Source organism: Mesocricetus auratus, unplaced genomic scaffold (genome assembly GCF_017639785.1).
Source record: "Mesocricetus auratus isolate SY011 unplaced genomic scaffold, BCM_Maur_2.0 Super-Scaffold_100014, whole genome shotgun sequence".
Classification (NCBI taxonomy): Eukaryota; Metazoa; Chordata; class Mammalia; order Rodentia; family Cricetidae; genus Mesocricetus; species Mesocricetus auratus.
Window position 1 is genome coordinate 3,670,481 of NW_024429197.1, and position 23,645 is coordinate 3,694,125.

The 23,645-nt window shown below is 53.2% G+C and overlaps 1 protein-coding gene across 1 annotated transcript in view; it reads left to right on the forward strand.

Moving 5' to 3' along the window:
* The first annotated feature begins 494 nt into the window (after window positions 1-494).
* The window catches only part of Pax7 (paired box 7), a 99,225-nt gene continuing 76,074 nt past the window's right edge, over window positions 495-23,645 (forward strand). Inside the window, 4 exon segments of the mRNA XM_005081070.3 lie at window positions 495-660; window positions 3,041-3,276; window positions 3,864-3,993; window positions 4,765-4,893. Coding sequence (XP_005081127.1) covers window positions 576-660; window positions 3,041-3,276; window positions 3,864-3,993; window positions 4,765-4,893 — 580 coding nt within the window. The 5' untranslated portion in view covers window positions 495-575.

Consider the following 23,645-nt stretch of genomic DNA (forward strand, 5'->3'; position numbering starts at 1 on the left):
CTCTAGTCAGAAACCCGAGCAGGCGCGCGTCCTCGCTCCAGTCCTCCTGGGGACAGGGTATGAGGGCGAGCAGAAAGAGGCGTGGAGAGGAGGGATCCAGGAGAGGAGGGAGCCCGAGCCAGACCCTGAGAATAAATACATAAATAAAGACCCAAAGAAATCCACTCCGCAATCTCTCGGCTCAGGAACTTTGGCCGGGAGCGCGGGAGCGAGTGGCCCGCAAGGCGCAGCTGGGGACGAAGAGCCCGGCCTGCAGGGCCCGTAGCTGCCGTTGTCACTCGACTCAACTTCTGGCCGGGCCTGGCGGGTGCAGGCGGACTTGGGGTTGGAGTGTTTATTTGTTTGAACTTCCTTGTCGCCACCTTCCCTCCCTCCTCCGCCCCCACCTCACCCCCCCGCCAAGCTTCTGGAAGGGGCGCGTCTGCAGCCGGGGGGGGGTGCAGAAGGGAGGGGGAAGAGGCTGGGGGGCCGGGGGGAGAAGAGAGGAGCAGAGGAGGATCACAGCAGGGGTGAAAAGAAGAGACGCCGAAAGGTTTCTCCAACCGACTCTGGATTCGTCTCCGGCGTGCACAGGAATGGCGGCGCTGCCCGGCGCAGTCCCCAGGATGATGAGACCCGGCCCGGGGCAGAACTACCCGCGCACCGGCTTCCCTCTGGAAGGTAAGAGCGCTCAGGAGGCCTTCACCGGGTACCCCAGGGCCTCGGAGATGCACCCTCCCGAGGGAGCGAGCTACGGGTCTTCCCCGGCTCTGCTGGCTCGAGTCTCTGTGTGCGACCCGGGAAGTTTCTAGAGCCGACACTTGTCGGTTTCTGCGTGGGTTCCGTTGACCCGTGGCCCGGGCTTCACGGGTCACGGGCGGCGGACCTTTCCCCGCGGGGTGCGACTCCCCGGGGAGTTTGCATCTGGCCCGTTTTGCGCTCCGGTAAATTCAGTTTTTCCCACTGTTTTCTGACACTTCGCGTAGTTCCCGGGTCTCTGCACAGTGCCGCCGGCTTTCTTCCCTAGTTTTGAATCGGTCCCTCAGCCTCGGGATGGGGTTCCAACCCCTTTTATTCCGAAATAACAACAAGCAATTCTCTATTCCTACCCTACCAAACTGTCCGCTTCCTCCAAAGCAAACTTATTATTCGGCATGTCTTTTCGGCCCGGAAACAAACTCATTGAAAATAATACATAGTACCATATTCTTCCTCAAAAACAAGAACACCCAAAACACAACTTTTCCCTCGTTCTTTCCAAAGTCTGAAAACGTCCCGGAAGAGAAACTCGAGACAGAGAGAGGATACAACAATGTCCAATCCAGGGGACTGTCTTGGTGATGAAACGTATTGAGCCAAATTCTTTAGCCACTCTGGGCAGTCGAAGGGACCAGCAGGCGGTGACGGGACCGGAGAGGAGAAGGGGCCCTTTGCGTCCCCTCCCTTTTCTATTTAAACTGAGGCAAGGCTTTCAGCCAGTCATGGAAGGGTCATCCGCTTCCTCGGGTCAGGCAGACCAGGGCGGGTGTCACAGGAACGGTTAGAAACAGTTATTTTTAGCCGCCCCTCTTGTCATTGTGTGGGCCCCACTTGCGGGTGCGGGAAGATGGGGAGAAAAGGCAAGAAGGGGCGGTCTGGCAGCCTGCAGTCTGGGGAGGGAGACCCCCCTCGGGCAGCGAGAAGCCGCCGGGTCCCCGAATTAGACAGAGGCGAAGAGAGCGGGCTGCGTGATCAAGTGTGCGCGAGCGGCCACGCAGGCGGGAGAGTGCGGCAGCCGGGGATTTGCCGGAGCCCTCTCCTGGAACCAATGCAAGCAAAACAGGCGGCTGAGGACGCGCGAAGGATTAGGACAATATTTGCCCAACATGACGCAGAATACTGAGGAGAGCCGAGTGCCGGTCGCTAAAGAGGCTCTTGAATATAAAGTTGGGCGTTCGAGAGCTCTCCAGCGCTAATGGCGTATCCCGCCACGGAGACCGAGTGACTCTGGCTTGGCGACGCACGATTTCTGATTAAATCCGAGGGTGGTTTCAGATACCTACTTTTACAAAGAGAAATTGGTGGGGGGAGCAGGAAAGTAAGGAGGGGGGCGGTAGGAACAGCTCGGCCGCCTGAGCCTTTTCTAGCCTCCTCCTTTCCAATTATTCTATCTGCTTTCTCCGCTTGGGCCGCTGTGAAATCGTTGTAATCTTCCAGATCTCTGCAGCCGCGAGTCCCCAAATTGGGGGTATCGAGGCCGGATTAGTGCACCGGGTATTCCCCCAACCTTCTGTGATAAAATTGTGTAGACTTTGCATTAAGGCCTGCCTGAGTTCTCCCCTCCCCAGAACATACCAGGTAGGGCCTATCTTCCCGGTACACACACACACACACACACACACACACACACACACACACACACACACACACACACACACAGAGTGACCCATCTTCATTGCAGCAAGGACTTCTGGGACATTTATTGCATTTCTGAGACCAAGTGGGGTGTTTTGGAGCTGGTGGTAATTGTGTCATGTGCTCCCAATTTGTCCCCAAACGAAATGAGAACTTGGAGGGTGTTTGGAAGCAAAGGGAATCCAGTAAGGGATGACCTGTGCTCCCTACAGCAAATACTTAGTTGGCACAAGCCAGGCTGCTCAAGCCAGAGCTGTAAATATTGGGAGAGGAGAGGCCTTCTGATGACGGAGTCCTGACAGCCAGGGTTGTGGAACTGGCCTGTTCCAGAGGCAACAGGCCTGTGACTTCAAGCTATGGCCCAAAACCATTTGCCACTGCTACTAGGCTCTCTAGTGTCCGGCAGGCCCCACTCTCTGTCCCTTCAGTAATCCACGGAAAGGTGTATCTTCGTTTCCTGCAGTGTAGAGTGACTTTGGGAGACAAACCAGCCACAGTTCTGAAGCCAGGGCCCTCCTCCTTCTCCCTGTTGGAGCCTCCTAGGGTTTCCTGGAGACTTTGGAGATCAGCTGTTGGAAGCCTTGGGTCTCAGCTCCCCTTCTCCCACCCTAACCTTGTTCTGAGTTATTCTCGCTCATCATCTCCCTCCCTTCCCTCCCTCCTCCAGTGTCCACCCCTCTAGGCCAAGGCCGGGTCAATCAGCTTGGTGGGGTCTTCATCAACGGGCGACCCCTGCCAAACCATATCCGTCACAAGATAGTGGAAATGGCCCACCACGGCATTCGGCCCTGCGTCATCTCCCGTCAGCTCCGAGTCTCCCATGGCTGTGTCTCCAAGATCCTGTGCCGGTATCAGGAGACTGGGTCCATCCGGCCTGGGGCCATCGGTGGCAGCAAGCCCAGAGTGAGTGTCTTTGCCCCCGAGGCTGGCAGCAGACCTTCCCTAGTTTGGGGACCTTGGTTGTCACCTCACTCACTGTCTCTTGTCACCCAGCATTCCTGTCACCCAGCATTCTTGTCACCCAGCAAGCTTCCCATGGAAAAGACTGTAGGAGCTCCCCCGTAGCTCTCAAATACTTCCCCATTATATGAAAATTTGAAGGATGGGTTAGCTGAGCTCTAGATTGTCCAAGACTTTGGAGCCCATAATTTTTCACTGCAATATCCCCACATCTGCCCCCAACACAGGACATCTCCCTTCGGTGTTGCCTGAGGTGGTGGTGGTGGGGACCGCAGGATTGCGAATTAGATTTTATTTTATTTCATTACTTATCCCTGCCCCCATTAATGCCATCCTGGGAGCCAGGAACAGTTTCTTTGAAAAACCTAAAGGCCATCTTAGGAGGAAGGGCACGGTAGTCACCAGACAGTGGAAATGGCCCTTGGGAGCAGCCAGCCGGGCTGGGAGCTTTTTGGGAGGTTGATACTAAAACTGTTTCCCTCCCCCCACCCCGCCTCTCCATTCCCGCTATCCCACCTCCACTTCTGAAGCAGGTGGCGACTCCGGATGTGGAGAAAAAGATTGAGGAGTACAAGAGGGAAAACCCCGGAATGTTCAGCTGGGAAATCCGGGACCGGCTGCTGAAGGACGGCCACTGCGACCGCAGCACCGTGCCCTCAGGTGAGAAGGCCGCTGAGCTGCTGGCAGAACCGGCAGGGAGTCTGGCTGGGGATTCAGAGTGTGGGGCTGGAGAGATGGGTGGGCGGGCGGGTGGCACCTGAGAGGAAAACAGTTAAGCCCGGAAAAGAAGTAAAAGCAGGAGGACTAGAAGGAAGAGAGGGATAGAAAGTTGGAAAAGGAGAGGTTCGAAGAAGGAAGGGAGAGAGGAAGGGAGGCGAGGGTGCTGGAAAGAAGTTAACCTCGAAGGTGGGGTTCCCTTGAGATTTGGGGAAAGTGATCTAGAGAAAGAGCCACCTGCCCTAGAAGGGTTGACGTCCCTGAATGCCAGCTCCCCCACACGCCCAACTGGCACCTCTGCTTTGAAGTTCAGATCTCAGACTAGAAAAGCTACTCAATTTGTGTCTGACTGTACGATTGTGCGCGGGCATGCAGGGCTAGGACACACCTGCATAGCTGCAGCAAGGGCTGGGGTACTCTGGGTGGCACTCGGGCAGTGGGCATGTTGCCGGCGCATGTAGGGCACGAGATAGGGTCAGTCACCTGATGAGTGTACAGTCGGACATGTACTGAGAAGCACCTGATGGGTGCTCTTCGGGCTTACCTGGGCATGTACGCCCCAGGGGTGACCTGGGTTTCTTAAGCCGCTGCTGGAGCAAGCCTGAAATGCCTGGGTGCCAGGGAGCCGAGAATGGGTCTCTCTGCCTTTTGCCTCCTGGTCCTCGGCCCCAATAACTTATACTCTCTCTTTTGCCTTTAATTTCTGAGGTTTAGTGAGTTCGATTAGCCGAGTGCTCAGAATCAAGTTCGGGAAGAAAGAAGACGATGAGGAAGGGGACAAGAAAGAGGAAGATGGCGAGAAGAAAGCCAAACACAGCATCGACGGCATCCTGGGCGACAAAGGTAAGACCCGCCGCGCGACCCGCGACGTCGGCGACCATGTTTTCCCTCGCTGGCTGGCGGTGAGGACTTTGCGGATTAACAGCTGGGACAGCCGGAAAAAGTCGCAGGTTGCAGGCAGCCAGGGTTTTGAAAGCTTTACCTGCGCCGGTCTACCCCTCCCCACCAAGCCAGCTCAGGGGAGCGTGGCTGCGGGATAGCACAGGCGTGCGCCTCAGCTGTCACCACCGCGCACTGGCCCACAGCTTGAGCATCCTCCAGAGATGGCGTTTTGGCGTTGATCAATTATTTATAGAAAATTTGGGCAAGCTTGGAGGGGGCAGGGAGGAGAGCGAGGAAGGAGGAACCCGCCCGGGGCTCCCTAAATGAATTTGTTAACCAGACCCGCACACGCTTTCTAAACGGTCCCTTGAAACCCGGCCTGACAGCTGACTGACCGCTGCAATCAATAAAAATTAGCGCGGGCCGCACGCGCGGGCCGCTTCTCGGCCCCGCATGGCCAGGGAGGAGTGGGGGCATTCGAGTGCTTTCCTCTTGGCAAGCACTGTTGTGGCGGGGGCTGGAGGCCAAGCTCCCAGATGCCAAGGGTCGGTGGATTCAGAGAGAGAGTCAGGCGCCCCACATCCGCTGCCCAACCTTTGCTAGGCTTCCCTCACTCAGCTTTCTCCGGAGCAGCTAAGGCAGAAGTTTATCTTTCAAGCGCCTGCGCCCAGGCCTGTTTCTGGATGGGGAAGTCTTCCTTTGTCACTCCTGTGGAAGTTTTCTTGTCTTTGTGAAAGTGGGGCCAAAGGGTGGGGTGGGTGGGGATTGAAGACTTAAGAATCACAAAGACTGACCCGGGGTCGGAAGCTGGGGAGAAGGTGCCTGGAACACACATGCCAGGGAGGCAGAATGAACCCGAAAACCAGGTGTCTTTGGGGAAAGTGGAGAACGTCTACTAAGGACCCGTTGTTGTTCAAGAATTCTTCCAGAAGTTTCTGCAGATCCCCTTCTCGGCACCGCCAGTCTAGGTCTCTCTGGTTTTCAGGAGTGCCCCCCAACCTTGATGATGAACTTCATGGACAAAAGCCCATTTCTAAAGACAACTCCCAGAGACAGAGGCCCAATCCCACCAACTCAACCCAAGGGGGTGGGATCAGGAGGAGGCAGCCCCCTTCTTAGTGCAGTTCTTGCAAGGGAAGGGCAGGCTGCTGACACTTTTGGGGGCCCCTGGAGGAGCTGCTGTCCCTCCAGGGACAAAAGTGCCCGGGGAGAAAGGCCCAGAGTCCTGCGTGGTGCCCTGCTGTGCCCTGCCTGCCAGAGGGGCCTGGGGTCTGCCGCTAAGCTAGCTTGGCCATTCTGCCCAGAGCCCAGGGACTCCATCCTGGGGACCCAGGATTTATCTGTCTATCTTTATCAGAAAGACAAATATAACTTTTTTTTCTTTTTAAAAACCAGTCATGCTTCTGGTGGACTTTGAATCTGAATAATCTTTCCAAGGGACATGCTATGCACCAAGTGCCTCTAGGAGTTGCCCCTAGAATTGGTTGGGATATTTCAGTTTGTTTGAAGATGGCTTGCATGTGTGCATGAAGGGGAATGTGTCTAGTTCCATGTGTGATGAAATGCAAGAAGTCAGTGGCCTGGAGAAAGGGAAGAGAAAAGAAAAAAAGCTGTGTCTTGGGGGGAACCCCTAGGACTTAGAGAATTCACGGGCCTCACAAAAACAACAACAAAACAAACCGATGAACCGGAGGCTTCAGTGGAGAGAGGGTTTCCCTGCTGGAGACCCAGGATGCTTCCCATCTCCTGGGGTTTAGAAAAGAGACCTGTCCCTTCCAGATGGGGACAGCTGAGAACACAAGTGTTGGGTGTGTAGCTGCAAGAGTGAACTGGCTTTTTTTGAGGGGGGCTGGTGTCCTGACAGATCCCCAGGGTTTGAGTTGCTCTGGGGGTGTGAATTAGTGCTCTGCGGGCGCTGGATGGCTGTGGGGGTGCTTGCATCCTCTGGGTGGCTGGCTGTATACCTACTATGCGCCTTTGGATCGGGTCAGGAATGTCCTAGCAGGCAAGAGTCTGTAGCTTGATCATAGGCGACTTTGGATCGGCAGTGGTGGTTCAAGTGAGAGGCAGTTTTCATTCTAGACAGATCTGGTGTACAGTGTGAACTCTGGCCTGTTGGTTGACAGGCTTGTGAGGACTGCTCATCTCTTAGACCCTAGACATCAATTTTGCAGCTGAGTTGAAACCACTCCAGCCTGGGCATGGGTTGTAGGAGTTCGGAGAGGGCCCAGATGCCCATGTACCCCCTCCCATGGGCAGAGCAAGGGACGGGGGTACACACACACAACTTTGTTTTGGCTTCTTGCTTTTTGACAAATGCTTTCTCCCAGGGTTGCCCCTCTCATGGTGGGGAGCCACCAAAGAGGGGTTTAAGAGAGCTCCTCTTTAAGCGCTAAAGAGAGATCCCTCCCTGAGTTCGTTTCTTCCTATCGTCCGCTTGGCATTTAATAACGTTAAGACTTATTAGAGCTGGTAATGAAAACTGAGGCTGCTGAATAGGAAGCTGTGTTGGAGAGGGGTGTAATAGCTTCCAGGCATGGTAAGAAACTATTTATCCGCAATCAGTCTTCACTCTCAGAGTTTGAAGCACAAACGTTAAGTTGAAGGGTTTTAAAGCAGATTAAATTGAGCTTTTATTTCTCCGCACTTTCATCTCTGAACGGCTCACTCCTGCTTCCCTTGGGCTGATATTCATGAGACTGTGGGCTTTTCCCCCTCTCTCCCTCTTATCCTAGTTAAGACTGAGTTATTAGGATTGTTGCTTGTGAGAATTCTCAGGACTGCTGCCTATAGGGACTGCAGTCTCTCTCAACTTACCTGGGGAAGGAAGGGGACAGTTTGCACCCTTGATGGGTTGGATCCTCTCCTCTCCATTCCTTTCCCCAAGAATCAGGGGGTGGGCAGCTCCAAGAGCCAGCCTGCTAGGGATCTGAGCAGAGAAGGTAGAGAAAGAAAAAGATTTCCCCCAAGAAATTGATAAGGGTGTGCTTTTAAACAAGGGTTGGATTCTGTTGTTACTGAGAGAGGCAAGGTGGAGGGAAATACACAGTAAAGTAACAATAACTATATGACCAGCAGCCAAAGCTGCAGGCATTTGACAATGTTTAAGTTGAAGCCCCAGATGAGCACATCAGACATGGGATTGCTCTCTAGGGTACAAGACCCAGAGGGATTATAATTAACACAAAACACTCAAAAGTTACCAGGAGATGAGAAGTTGTTTGCCTATGTGGCCAGGAATACCTATGAGTATCAGGGTCCAAAGGGAGAAGAGTCTGGAGTGTGAAAGGCCATCGAAGGCTTGGGAGGAGGGTGGGGACTAGGACTTAATTTTCCCGTAGAGAGGAATGAACCGGAGTCTGGAGTCTTGCACATGCTAGGCAAGCACGCTCTCCCACTGAGCTATAGCTCAGGCCTTAGGTTTGTTTTCTTTGCATTTTCCCCTTAATTTATTTGAAGAAAGGCAAACTTACAGGTGTGGAGTGGGATATGACGGGAAGGATGGAGAGGAGGGGAGAGCCCGAAGTGTCGGGTTTAGACACTTGTAAAAGGAGGTGGGAAACAATTTAATTTGGCAGCGGCGATGGCTGCTAATGCGGTTTTCGGTCGTTTGCCGCACCGGAGGAAGCTGTTTTGATTGTGTGTACAAGGACCTGCCAAATTTAATTAGGCTCCGGGGGAGCGAATGAATAGGGGAAGGGGGGGTAGGGCTCCTCACAGCCCACACTTTTTCTTTTCTTTTTTCTTTTTCTTTTCTTTTCTCTTATCTTTTCTTTCTTTCTTTTTTTTGAGACTTCACACCTAGAAAGGTAGCTGTTTGAGGGGATAGGTGAGAAGGGGGTTGGGAAGGGCCTTGGAGAAGAGGGCTGGGCGGAGAGGGCACCTAGTCGGCCCATTTATCAGGAGGCGATCTGCATTGATTTAAACCTACAACTTCCCTCCTCTGTAAATGTGTGTTTAGAGAAAGGTAATTGACACTCCACCAAATCAAAGGATTACCCCGGGTTGGCAATCTAATCAAACACAGTCCAGGCGGGATTTGAGTCTGTTCAGAGGAGGATCAGCCTCGCATAATGGGGGCTCCGAGGAAGACAGGGGGTGTCAGGCAATTCCTCGGCTTTAGGCAGCGCTCCGCTACGGATGTGAAGGGAACAGAGCAAGCGTGGGAGGGGACCCTGAAGGCCCCACGGTCCGGTGGGGGATGGGGCGCGGGAAGGTGGGGGCGATGCTAGCGAGGGGATGAGCCCACACTGAGCTGACAAGCCTCCCCCCCCCCCATCCCTCTGAACCCAAGACAAGAGTGAGGAGGAGGGGGCTGAGACTAAACGACACTACAATGCGGCGAAAACTGTTACAAAGGCGAACACGCGCTCGCACGCTTTCAGCCCCGCATCCCGCGGTAAATAAAGTCTGCAAACTGCGCTCCAGATAAACGGGTACCTAAATCTAGTGTGACGGGCCAGGAGAGAAGAGACAGAAGGAGATAAGGTTGGGGAGGGGCGATGAAAGAGCGTAATCTAATAGAAGACATTCAGAAAACAAACTTTATAAACAAGAGAACTACCGAGTGCCGAGAGGAGCGCGAATTTCGCAGGGCCACAACCAACCGCTGGGCCTGGCTGCTGGGAATGCCTCCGGGATACCGGGGATGCCGCAGGGACCGGGATGCTGCTGGGAAGCAGGAGCACGGACAGGGCGGGCGGGTAGGGGGGAGGGGGCGTTAGGGGAAGAAGCCCCGGCACACAGAAGTTGCTGGAGTCTGGCAAGTGGGGGTTCCCCGCTGCGAGGACTCGCGGGTTCTGTGTTCACCTCCGGGCGCGCACCGCAGCGCAGCGGCCATTTCAAGGCGTCTGTACCTAAAAGATTCGTGTGCACAGAGCGGCAGTTAAAGGAATTAGATATTTACCAGTTTGAAATAAGCCTGGCTAAGAAGAAGGGAAAAGAGAGAGAGAGACACACACACACATTGAAAAGATGAGGCTGGGGGGAAGACTTCAAACGAATTCATCATTTGGAACGGTGAAGGGAGATTTACCAGACAGTATTGGGAAGTTATTTAGATATTAATAACACATTTTCCTGAGGCGCGACCACGGCAGCCGTCTGCGCTGCTCTCCAAGCTATTTGGCTGGGTAAAATATGGGCGTCTCAAATGTTGGGAGGCGATAAGGCAATCGGGCCAACCCTGGTCCTGAGTCTGCATCGCAAGAGCCTTAAACCCGGATTAACCTCCCCCGCCCGCCACCCCTCCCCTTTCACAGCTTTCCAAATTTTTGAGTGGAATTTACATGGAAGGGTTTTAAAGCGCACATAGCAGTGGCCATAAGGCAGCGAGGTGATTATTGGGACTTTTATTTTTTATTTTGGGGGCCTCTTTCTGAAAACAGTTGTTATACATTTCATTGCATATCAGCATTTCATAAAGCACAGAGAAGGGAGACCCGAGCAAACCACGATTTTTTGTAAAGTTACGATATACCGTTAGTCCTGCCATAAACAAAGTTAAGGCGGCCTCGGCGCTCAGCTCCAGGTGATGGCATCTTAGGATATAAACCCGTAAACTAACAGGCTCGGGACAATCGGCCTGTGAGAAGGGATCCTGCTTTGAAACCCCAAAGGGAAGGTTCTCTCTGGGGCCTTGAAGGCCTGACTGGGGGGGGGGTGTCGGTGTGCATTCCGGGAATTCCTGAAAAATAGCTACATGCCCTCCCACTCCACTAATGGGGTAATTAGGAAACCCAGTTGGGGACCCAAGGTAAAAGGAAGACGGAGATGCCCCCCTAAGTTTCTGTTACCCTGGGCCCTCCTTCTCTTTTTTCCTATCCCTAACTCCTGCTGAACACGGGGAGGGGGTGGAAATGGGGTCAGCACTTTCTGACCCGCTCTGTTGGGACTGGCCCCACTGGGGTCAGGCCGGGGAAGGGAGGAAACTCGCCTTCCCAAATCTAATCAAGGCAGAACGGCGACCTAAGCGGGAAGCAGCACCATTTAGTAGCTAGATCTCTCCATAACTTCAAACAAAGTGGGGCTGGGGGGAGGCGAGACCGGGAGACGAAGGGGGAAAGAGTTTAGGGAAGTGGGGGGGGGCTCAACAAGCGAAGGGGAGGGGCCTGAAGGAGGAAGAGAAGGGGTCGAGGGCAAAGGCGAGGTGGGGGCCAAATGAAGGGGGGGGTGAGGAGAGAGATGTGAAGGCGGGGTCAACAACTTAAGCCCCAGAGGAGATGGAAAACCTTCGACAGACCCGGGCAGCCTCGGGAGGGGTGCGGGGAAATTGTGTGTTGCCCAAATCCAGTTTCCAAGTGCCCCAGAGCGTGTCTGGTCCTTCAGTGCGGCAGCTCAGTTGAACTCGGGCGGATTTCCAGGAGCAGGAGGCCGCCGCAGGTCTCTGGAAGTCCACTGCGGCCGTGAATTGGCCTAGCATGCCCGAGGTCTAGGGTCAGCCCGGTAGCTAGCTCAGTTGCCAGGCCTTGGAAGTGCGGGAGGCCTAAGACCGAGTGGAGAGCGTGGGATGGAAAGATGGAGACCCGGAACGGTAGACAAGGGATGAGAAAGTCGGCAGAGAGGGTCTGCAGAAAGGGCGCGATCGTGGAGAGCCACGGAGAAGAGACGACCGGGAGTGGAGTGAGGGGACGCTAAGCGCTCCAGGGGGCGGGGGGCGCAGGGCAGCAGCTGGAAGGACAAAGGGACGCAGTCGCCGAGAGACAGCCCGGGCCCGCGAGCGCGGCGGGCTGCAGAGCAAGCGGGGCCGGGCGGCGGGTCGCAGCGCTTTTGATCCTCGGAGTTGGGTGACACCAGTACAAAGGCGGCTCATCGTATTACCGCGCGGCCCGGCGGCTTCCCGGGATCCAGCCGCTTAATTAGAGGCGAGCGCGCCGGGCTGGTGGGGCGGGGACCCGGGCGGCGCGCTGTGACCCAGCGCTGGGCCTCGGCCAGCGGCGCAGCGGTGCACGATCCCCCCTCCAGCCGTGAGCCGGGCTCTCGCCTTCCCGCTTAGCTGTCCCACTGCGACGTTCCCGGCGACAGCTTGCCAGTCGTCAGCTCTAGGTTTCGGACTCCGAGTCAGGGGGATGGGGGAGGGGGCACTGGAAGACTGCACCCTAACGCGCGCTGGAGGCTAAGTGCTGCCCCGGGTACTGTTCCACCCATCACTTATCCGCAGCTGAGTGTTCGTGGCCCTCCACCAGCCTGTGCTCCTGGCCCCAGCAGCTGCTGGTGGGCGATGCTGGAGGACAGGGAGCAGGGCGGGAGGTGGGGGTGGGGGTACAGAACGCACCAGTCCCCAGAGTAGACGAGTCTCTCTGCGCTTCGGTTTTCCATGGACAGGGATTTACACAAAGGTTCCCATCCTTTGGAGATGGGATTCTGGAGCCATCTGAGAGTCAGGTAAAAGCTAGACAAAACCAATCAACAAACTCCCAATCCTTCATAGTCGAATTTTAAATACTGTGAAAAGACTTCCCGAGGTCACAGCCTGCTCAGATCCCCACAGCCACATTTGTTGATAGCTCCATATTCTCTAAAGACACTGGCCTCCCAGAAGAATGACATTTAAATAAAGGGGGCAGAAGAGAAGTGAGAACTAGCGCTCTCTCTCTCTCTCTCTGTCTCTCTCTGTCTCTCTCTCTGTCTCTCTGTCTCTCTGTCTCTCTGTCTCTCTGTCTCTCTCTGTCTCTCTGTCTCTCTCTCTCTGTCTCTCTCTCTGTCTCTCTGTCTCTCTGTCTCTGTCTCTGTCTCTGTCTCTGTCTCTCTCTCTCTCTCTCTCTCCAAAACAGTCAAACGACTCCGACTGGAGACACAGGTAGTGTCTAAGTAGGCTGACTCCAAAACACAGGCAGCCTCTCAGCTTCACGATTGGAAAGGTCCTTTCCCAGACACTAACATTTTCATTTATTTAGTTATTGTTTGGGATTGAGTGCGCACATGTGGAGGTCAGAGGACAACTTGTGGGAGTCGGTTCTCCCCTCTCATTATGTGGGTCCCGGGATCAAATTCGGGTCATCAGGCTTGAAGGCAAGCACCTTTACCGACTGAGCCATCTCACTGGTCCCTTCACAGATAAGTGCATATGTGATGTCCCCTCCCATCCTGAGTCACTAAAGGAAAATTTTAAAAAAAGGAAGGAAGGAAGAAAAGGAAGGAGTCTCATCATTTGTTCTTCAGAACTTTTGTGTTTGAGGTACCAGGCACAGTGTTAAATGCTTAAACTATTCTCCGGATACCAGACCCCTGCCTTCAGGAAGTTCTGACCCTATAGGGAGAGCAGACAATAAGCCCCAATAAACAGACCTCTTTCACTGGGTGTGTCTGTGTTCACCTGGGTCTGTGGGATTGGTGTGTGTGTGTGTGTGTGTGTGTGTGTGTGTGTGTGTGTGTACACAGTGTGCAAGCACACTGAGAGTAGCAAGCAGCCTCCCAGCTGACCTTTGGAGTCACAGGCATCTGCTGCCAGACTTCCCAGTATTAAGGGTTCAAGGCAGTCATGGAGGGAGGACAGAGCCTCTCGCCTTCACTGAGCTCTTTGTCTGAGGGGCCAAAAGACCTGAGATCAAAGAAGTCTCGGCAGGACAGAAAAGGGGTGGGAACAAGAGAAGTAGCTTAGAAAACTCTAACCTGAACTTTTTTCTGGGGTCTCTCTGGGGGAAGCCCCAGCAAGCGGGCTGGGGCATTTCTGAGGATTCCTTTCCAAGGCCCAAAACCTCAACAGGGGTGACAGGTGATCAGCCACGCCTCCGGATGTGGGTTTAATTTCAGACAGCAGGTCTTTAGGTGACTGGAGAAAGTGGAGCCCAGCCTTCCAGAGGTGTTCTCTGTGTGTGTGTGTGTGTGTGTGTGTGTGTGTGTGTGTGTGTGTGTGTGTGTGTAAGAGGTGTTTGGAAAGTGTAGTGTGGAGATGGGGGGTGGTGTCTGGCTTCAAACTTCCTGGGGTTGTATGAACTTGGTAGACATGAAAACCAAAGCTGGAGTTCGCCTCTTAGGCAAGTTTTGAGGTTGATATGGATGGGAGGGGGAAGGGGGGGAGTTTTAATGAAACTTTTGAGCCTCTACTTCCTAATGGAAGTTTCCAGAAGTACCCCCATCTCCTGCTTGCTCGTGTGATCACAGAATCAGGAGAGTGGTATACTGAGCCCTCCACTCAGCATTAAGCTACTGGCCCCGCCCCATCCTTGTAATTTCCTTCCTCGACAGGACTTCCTGGATTTGCCCTTCCCAGGGCCCAAAATTCCTGTAGAAAACAATAAATTCCAATGGAGGAGGGAGGGCTCAGCTGGAAGGCACCGTGTGGGCTTCAGCTTTGGACCTCCCCTGACCTGGGGACCAATACCCTGTCTCTCATCTTCCTCCTGCTGTCAGAAAATGAACAGGAGTCAGAATTCCCACCCCTCTTTTGTCAGGGATGGGGTAAGAGTGAATTACTGCAGAATCCATGCACTTCACACTGAGAGGACCCTAAGAAAAGAGGTTCTGGAGCTGGAGAGATGGCTCAGTGGTTAAGAGCACTGACTGCTCTTCTAGAGGACCCGGGGTTCAATTCCCAGCACCCACATGGCAGCTCGCAGCTGTCTAAAACTCCTGTCCAGGGGACCTGACACCCTCACACAGACATACATGAAGGGAAAACACCAATCCACATAAAATAAATGAAATTTAAAAAAAGGAATGAAGCACAATATAAAAAAAAAGAAAGGAGGTTCTGGAACTCTATTAAAAAGTGGGAGACTCTCGTTGTGTTCTGAGTGGGACAGTCCCTTCCATAACCAGTTGAGGCTGCACTGAGGGCCACCAGAGAGTGTTCCTGGCCAGGTTGCAAATGGCCTTTTGCTCTGAACTTAAAAGACTCAGGGTTAGAGTTAGGGGTCAGATCCCAAAGTCCAGTCCCTGGCACGGAGCCTTGCAGCAGTAGTGACTTCCCAGCCAGCCTTGGCCTCGGTTTCCCCATCTGATCAGCGCTGTGGAGAGATGCTCCTACAGGAGAGAAGACAGGACTGATAAGAAGAAAGCTCCTTGGAGCCTGGCGGGGAATCCCAAGCTGGAGAGAAGCCCTGGCTCCTCCTCCCCTCAGTCACTGCCTGCTCTCGCCTCAATGGCCACTTTAGAAATACAAACAACTTTAGAAATAAAGTAACCAAACTCCCAAGGGGCTTTGAAGCCGGTGGATTGCCTGGTGGCTCTTTGCTGTGGTGTGGGCCCCGCCTGGGCCTAATCTCGCTTTCATTTCCACCGGTGGCTGCGGGGAAAGAGCTCCCGGCCTCCCAGCCCCTCAGGAGGCTGATTAAGCCACAAAGAGCCCCCATTATCCCCCAGAAGAAAACTGGGGGGGGGGGAGAAGAGAGGCAGAAGCCGCCTCTGAGCCAGTCTATTGACTTAGTGGATGAAGTCAAGAGTCGCAGGGCCTCGAAGGGCGGGGGCAGGCTCACAAAACACCCAACAAAACCAGAGCAGCCAGCCTCCGTACAGGGATCCCTCTGCTGAGCTGCTTAAGGGTGACTGCCCAGGCTGGCCACAGAGGGCCTAAGGACAGTGAGCTCCGCCGCAGATCTAGACCTTGGCTTGCTGGGTGAGGGGGCTGCTCTGACTCTGGAAGGCCCCTTCTTTGTGAGTTCAGGAAGCTGATTTATCCAAAAGTCATACAACCACTGAAGAGGAGGCTGTTGAAACTGAAGCCCAGGAGGGCCCAGGGAGGAAGAGGATGCTGAAAGATCCTGGTAACTCGGAGATTTTTCTGAGACCTCATGTCCTTTTTGATGGGGTTTCTCTGTGTAGCCTTGGCTGTCCTAGAACTTGCTCTGTAGATCAAACTTAGAAATTTTCCAGCCTCTGCCTTCCAAGTGCTGGGATTAAATCCAAGTACTCTTGGCAAATGGCAGGTAAGCATAGGTCGCAGGATGCTGGGAAAAGGAAAAGATGACACTGTACAAACTCAGAGCAAACTCCCAGCTCCCTAGCATCCTTCCTCTTTCAAGAATCCCTTTAAGAGACAGAGACCTTCCCCTATGACCTTGGCATATGGGCCAAAGGTGAGTGGGGTGGAGGCAGGATAGCCTACAGATGACCACATCCTTGCTGTCTACAAACGTGAGCCAGGAAACATGGTAGTCTTAGGGGGAGCTGCCCATCCAGAGGACCCAAGGAGAAAGGGCCAGTCCTTAAGTCCAATGAACAAATGCTATTAGTTGAATGCAAAGACTTTAAGAGTCTAACCATTCGCCCCTCACAGGAGACTAAGCTTGGCATGGCAGATAATGCTGGGAAGTTGCATCCCCAGGGTCCTGGTTGTTGTAGGCTCCTAAAAAGCTGAGCTCAAGACTTCAACTAGGGTTTATTCCCAGGACAGTGGGGAGACAGGGAGGGATTTCAGTTGGAGAATGATGCAGAGATGTTGTGGAAGGTGTGGGGACTGAACAGAGATGTGGTGGTAAGGTGTGAAGGTTGATGCTGTGCCCCAGAAGCTGGGAGAAATGAGAAAGGGAGTAGAGAAGCTGAGGATGTGTGGGGACCACTCTGCTGCTGAGGGAGGGGAAAGGGAGGCAGGGAGGGGGAGGGAGAGAGGGGAGGGAAGGAGGGAGGGAGGGAGAAGGCTGCTCAGTCCCTGAGTCCTCCCTGCCCTGGAGGCTCCAGGGTATGGAACCAGCAACTGCCACCTAGGGGTTCCTCTTCAAGCTGGAAGGGCACAGACTTGGATAGGCCCCTGAGCTCATCATGTCCCAATGCAAGTTCAGAAAAAAGTGACATGAGTGAGCCAGAGGAGGGACAGGCCACAGAGCATATGAGTAGAGGAGCAAGACTAACAAGCAGCCCACCAGGCGTTCATTCAGAAGGCATGCCGTGTGTGCGTGCAGTCCGCTCCTTTCTCATCTCTACAGACTCTGTGTTGAATGTGGCACATGCTCGCATACTTCACTGAGGGGGAAACTGAGGCAGAGAGGTGGTTGCCGGGGAGGAGAGCTCTCTTCTGAGACTGCTAGACACCTACAACCCTTGGTTCTTGGTGGCCTGGAGGAGACCCAGCCCTGCTCCCCTGTTTGGGCTGCACAACTGAAGACCACCACCCTCCCTCTCCTTCATGAGCCCTGGACCTTGTTCAGCCCCAGGGGAGACTGAGGCTCCAACAGGAATCCCTACTAACCACTTAGGATGTCAGCATCCCCAAGTAGCTTATGAGAGCCGAGACTAGGCAGATGTCTCAAACCTGACCTCTGACAGGTCTGTTTCATCACCCTGTGAAAAACCCAGTGAACAGGGAAATGAAGCTCAGGAGGCCAGGTGGCCGCAGGCTGGCAGGAGTTGGAGATGGACAGAATGAGCCTCTTCGAATCCAGTCTCTGGTCCTTGGGTCTCTTTGTCCGAACCATAGCAGGGCTCAGCCCAGGGGTTTTCAAGTTGTGTTGGACAGGCACGTGCGGTGCGGGGTGTGCACTGGAGGGGAAGGTGTCCAAGGCAGGCTTGCCGGAGCTGGTGGAGTGCATGAGACTGGGCTTTGTCCCAGGGAGGACAGGCTGGGCTGCTCTCCAAGGCTTTTTCTGGAGAGGGTGGAGGGGAAGCTCTGCCCCTGGGGCTGTGGTTATTGGTCTTCAGAGATAAGGTGGTGATGCTTATCTGGTGACAAGTGAATCCTCTCCCTTTCTAGTTCCCTGATTAGGGAACTTTCTCTCCTGACTGAGAGTCTTAGGCTGGGCTGCTGTGTGGACACTGGTGCCTGCCTCCCAAGTTTGCCCAGCTTGCTGTGTGGGCAGGGCAAGACCTCATGCCCCGTGCTTTATTGGTGGTGGGGGTGGGGTGCTGGCCATGTGGTACATCAGAAAGGTGCTAGATGGAGGATCAGCCCTACTAACGTGTGTGTGTGTGTGTATGTGTGATGTGTGTGTGTGTGTGTGTGTGTGTGTGTGTCCCAGGTCATTTGACGGCCACCAAGATTAAAAGTCACTGGCCTTGTGTAAAACGCTGGTGTGAAGATAAAGAAACAGAGGCCCAGAGAGGGAAAGGGACTTGGTAATCATCACAGGACGAGTCAAGAGCACCTCAACAGGGCTGCCATCTCCAGGCCACTAAGCTGAGTCCTTCGATGAGGCACTCTTCCAAAGCTACTGGGTTCCTTACGTGTCACTCGGCCCTGTTGAGGGTCTGCCTGGGCAGGGCACCACACTCTGCTCTGTCCTGCTGCCCCCAGCTCTTGCTTGGTCCATGGGGTGGTCCTTTAGGCGGTGTGTGCAGGTCTCGAGCCTGGGCTGTCCCTGAGCTGTGGCTCTCGTTCCCTCTGCCCTCTGGATTGACTTTGCCACCCGGCCAGTGAGGATAAAAGCCACACACACCGGAAGGGAGCTGAAGCAGAAGAAGAGGCACCTGGCCTTTAGGAGGGCCTGGTTAAAATGAGGGGAAAGACTGGAGGGTACTCTGTGTGCCTTGGAGCAGACACTGAGGCTGGCTAGATGAGGGATTCCCAAGCCAGGTGCACACTTTTTTTTTTTAAAGATTTATTTATTATTACATATACAGTTTTCTGTCAGAAGAGGGCACCAGATTGAATTATAGATGGTTGTGAGCCACCATGTGGTTGCTGGGAATTGAACTCAGGACCTCTGGAAGAGCAGTCAGGGCTCTTAACCTCTGAGCCACCTCTCCAGCCCCCAGGTGCACACTGTTTACCAGGGGCTTTGAAATAAACATGAACAGGGCCCCCCACGCTTGTGTGTTTAAAGATTTACTACAAAGGTGATACATGCTTGTGAAATTTTTAAATTGTATTATTATTGTTACTATTTTATTTAGTTTCTATTATTTTATTTTGGTTTCTTGAGGCAGTGTTTCTTTGTGTAAACAGCTCTGCCTGTCCTGGAACTTGCTTTGTAGACCAGGCTGGTCTTGAACCCACAGAGATCCACCTGCCTCTGCCTCCCAAGTGCTGGGATTAAAGGCATGTGCTACCACTGACCAGCCAGGCTGAAAATTTATCTGTCTGTCTGTCTGTCTATCTTAGTTTTTCCAGACAGGGTTTCTCTGTAGCTTTGAAGCCTGTCAAACTCACAGAGATCTGCCTGCCTCTGCCTCCCAAATGCTGAGATTAAAGGTGTATGCCACCACTGCTGGGCTTAGAAACTTATTAACTTACTGTTTTTGTTTGTTTGCTTGTTTGTTTTCTGTTTTTGAGACAGGGTCTCATGTATCCAAGTTAGCCGCAAACTTACTATGTAGTCAAGGATGGCCTTAAATCTCTGATCTTCCTACCTTCATCTCCCAAATGCTGAGATTACAGACTCACACCACACCATTCATTCAGTACTAGTGATTGAATCCAGGGCCTCATGTGTGTTGGTCGAGCAATATACTAACTGAGCTACATCCCCAGTCCCTGTGAATAATAAAAAGTATTAGCTCCGGTGGTGGCACACACCTTTAATACCAGCACTCAGAAGGCAGAGGAAGGCAGATCTTTGTGAGTTCGAGGCCAGCCTGATCTACATACAGAGTGAGTTCCAGGACAGCCAAAGCTACACAGAAAAGCCCTGTCTCTAAAAACATACGTATGTATGTATGTATGTATGTATGCGTGCATGCATGCATGTATGTATGTAAAATACATATGCTGAGGAGATAGCTCAATGGTTAAGGGCACTTGCTGTTCTTGCAGAGGATTCCAGTTCAGAACCCACACAGTGACTCATAACCATCTGAGACTCCAATTCTAGGGACTCTGACAGTGTCTTCTGACCTCCACAGACACCAGGTACACATGTGTCACTCACACACACAAGGCAAAACACTCATGCACATAAAGTAAAAGAAGTTAATTTGAAAAATATTTTAAAGTATAGAAATTAATGTTTAGCCGGATGGTGGTGGTGAGACAGAGGCAGGCGGTTCTCCTGTGAGTTTGAGACCAGCCTGGTCTACAGAGCAAATTCCAAGACAGTCAAGGCTACACAGAGAAACCCTGCCTCTAAAAACAAAAGCAAACAAACAAATTAATGTTTAAAGATTCACCTGCAGGGAGCTGGAGAGATGGCTCAGAGGTTAAGAGCGCTGACTGCTCTTCCAAAGGTCCTGAGTTCAATTCCCAGCAACCACATGGTGGCTTACAACCATCTACAATGAGACCTGGTGCCCTCTTTGGGCCTGCAGACATACATGCAGGCAAAATACTATATGTTAAATAAATAAATAAATCTTAAAAAAAAAAGATTCACCTGCAGACCCATGGGTAGCCAGTCTTTCAAGGTCGGGGCAGAACCAGCTGCGTGGCTGTAGTTGTGTGTATCTGAGTAACCCTTGTGGACCTGGCGCTGGATGAGGGTGTAAAGTGGACCATATCAACTCACTTTGTGACTGTAGCAGTGTGGAGGGCGTGACCATGACCACCAACCCCAGGCTGAGTCTCTGTGTGCTATTCCCCCGGGGAGAATCCTTGGGTTTGTTTCTTTGTTTGTTTTCTTCCCCCAGGGTCCTTGTGATTGATGTTCAAGCTATACTTTAGCTTGGCCAGAGCTCAGCATCCCTAACAGGTTTAGCACCCAAGTCAGAACATTTGCAGGTGTTTGTCCTCTCAGAGCCCCCCCCCCATGCCACCCCTCCCCTCCCACTCCTGCACCTGCCCCAGCTTCCGGCCTCCTCTGCTTCAAAGTAGCAGGCTGGCTTTACCTGCCAGCCTTTGAGAAAAGCAGTCAGGCCTGAAAGGGGAAGTGGCATTTTAGGAGCTTAATTAGACACAGGACAAGAATGGAGGCTGGCGCTCTGGTCCGGCCAGAAGAGACTGTTGGGATTAACACCCAGGTAAACCTATCAAGGCCTCAAGGCTGGCAGGCAGCAGGCATCGAGGGATCCTGGGCAGCAGAAAGGCTGGGCCAACTGCGCTGTCACCCCAGGAACCATACTGGCAGGGGTTAAGAGTCACAGTGGTGTGTGTTGAGAGAGCATCCCGCCCCCCATCTGTCCCTTCCTGGACTCCTTCCCCTTGAGAAGGCAGAGTTAAGAACCATCATTTTATTCTGGCTGGAGATGTGAGGAATACGGACTGTGGGCGGTGGGCCAGGGTTGAGAGCATTGGTATGAAGGGGCAGGACCCCACTTCAGGCTTATCCACTGGGGAAACTGACAATGAGGTAGTCCACAAACTAGGAGAGACTTGCAGAAGGTAGAAGTGGGATTGGGGATGGGAGACGGGATGGGGAGATGCAGGGCTGGGGATGGGGAGATGCAGGGCTGGTAGATGCTTCTGGGGGAGGACTACGGGGAAGCAGCACTTTGACCTGAGACCAGAAAGCCAGGGAGAGGCAAATTTCTACTGCAGATACCAACCCAGCAAACACAATGATAGTGCCTGTAATCCCAGACCCACCCGGCGCTGTGGAGACTGAGGCTGGAGGATCACAGGTTGGAGACCAGCCTACACTATATAAGGTCCTGACCCTGTCTTAAGAAAACAAAACAGAATCTACTACCAACTCTATCCTTCAAAGGAGTGAATTCTCCAGGCCCTCCAGACAACACCTGGAAGTAGGAATTATCACAAAGCCCTTTTTTTTTTTTCGAGGCATGGTTTCTCGGTGGCTTTGGAGGCTGTCCTGGAACTAGCTCTTGTAGACCAGGCTGGTCTCGAACTCACAGATCCGCCTGCCTCTGCCTCCGGAGTGCTGGGATTAAAGGCATGTGTCACCACTGCCTGACTCACAAAACCCATTTTTAGATAGAAAAAACTGAGACACAGTGGTCACCCTGGGGCAGAACCATCTCAATGGACATCCGTGTCCAATGGGGCCACCTTTAACTAATGTGACATATACAGTGAAGTGCATTATAAACCTCACCTCATTCAACCAGCCAGCAGCATTATCCTTGACTGGTGAAAAGAGGCTCAGAGAGGTTCATTCATTCACCTGGCATCACACCGCCAGAAAAAGGCAGAACCAATAGCTAATATAGGTCCCTCTATTGTGGCATTGGCTTTTCTGCAGGCATGCAATTTTGGAACATTCTTCAGAAGTTCACAGGGTCCTGTGTCCTTGGAGAGTGGCTTCCCACCTCCTCCTGGGAGGGGGGGTTTCTCTTTAGGGAAAACTCATGAAGAGTAGTGGCTGGCTCCTTTGTTGTTGTTGTTGTTTGTACAGGGTTTCTCTGTTTAACAGTCCTGGCACTCACAAGGCTAGCCTTGAGCTCACAAAGATCCACCTGCCTCTACCTCCACCTGGCTGGCTGTATCCTTTTTCTAATGGGGTTCCGGTTAGCAGTGTTGCCAACTTGCTGTCTGATCCTAAATCAAAAAACCTCAGTGGCCTGGAAGTGTGTTGGATTGGTAGACGGAGCAATCCCTGTTAAGGGTATTTTTTTTTCTGTTGTGCCGCTTTTGCTACCTTTGTCACTGTATACCTGGCCTTGCTGGGTTGCATCTTGGGTGTCAGGATGGTTGCACGGCGGGCATCTCTGGTTGTTGGTGTGTGTGACAGAGCCTAGGATGTGTACTGTGTTCTGTGTGCACGTAGGAGTGTGGCTGCTCTATCCACTGTCCAGCTACAGAACAAAAGAGGTGTGTGCTCAGGTGACTCTGTGGAGCCCGCTCTGCTGGGTGTGAACTTGTAGATTTGCCCACAGTCCCATTCATAGGTAGGAAACGGGATAGAGGGGCCAAGTCAGTTTTGTGAAGGCATCTAGCTGTGAGTGGCTGAGTGGGGGCAAGAAACCAAAGCTCCAAGGCTGGCTTCAGAGCCTGGCCTGTCTTCTCTGCTCCCCAGGGAAGATTTAAGTGACAACAAAAAGTTTAAAGGCACTGGCACCATGCAGTGGCCCCACTGTCATCAAGGGGTCTGGCGGACGGACGTGTGTGATCACATGCATGCCCCCTCCTCATTCTGGCCTCTCAGCTCCTGCCCACTCCTGGGCCCCCAGCCCAACCCCGTCACACGTCACACGAGGGCCTTTCTTTCTGGGGATTGCAAACGCGCCAAAGATTAACGCCTGCAGCTGGCTATAGCCCTAAACAATGGCAAGACCTAGGAAGTGAAGGAATCGCCAGGGGAACACAGAGCCCTGTCCAGTGAGGCGGGTGGGTCATGGTCTGCCCGCTTGACTCCAAGTGACCCCGACCGCTTGCCCTTCCCCCAGCTCCAGCTCCAGACTCCAGGCTGGAAGCATTAACAGTCTTGGTAGAAATTCTCACCCGTAAGACTAGACCACTTTACACAAGTAAAGCCTTCTACTAGAGATTGGGGGAGGGGTAGTTAGGGAAGAGTGGGAGCCCCCCCCCAGCCAGGGAATAATGAAGTATTGGGGAGGAGCCTGGTGTCAGAATCCCAGCTAGGGGCTTCGACCCACCCTGTTTTACAACCACAAGGTAAACAGACAATCCCAGCACGTGTAAAGCTGAGGTAGGAGAATGGCTAGCCTGGGCTACTAGCAAGGTCCTGGGAGCTAGTGGGGGTGGGTAGGGAGAGGCAAAACCAGCCCAGGCAGGTACACTGACTGCCTTTCTTCTCCCTCCCTCCCATGGCAGCTGAAATAGGCCTGGCTACTTGAAAACTTCACCCTGGGCTACTAAAGGAAGGAAACCAAAGTGGGAAAGACCAAGCAGTCATCTGCACTGATTTTCAAGGCAGCGAGCGTGAGCGCTAGGAAGGGCTGGGGCTTGTAGTTCGGTGCCCCAGCACCAGAATGAATGAGCTGGGACAAAGCACACGGTGGGCAGAGCCTGCTGGCTTGTGGCTGGAAGGAATTTCTGGGCACAAACCTAC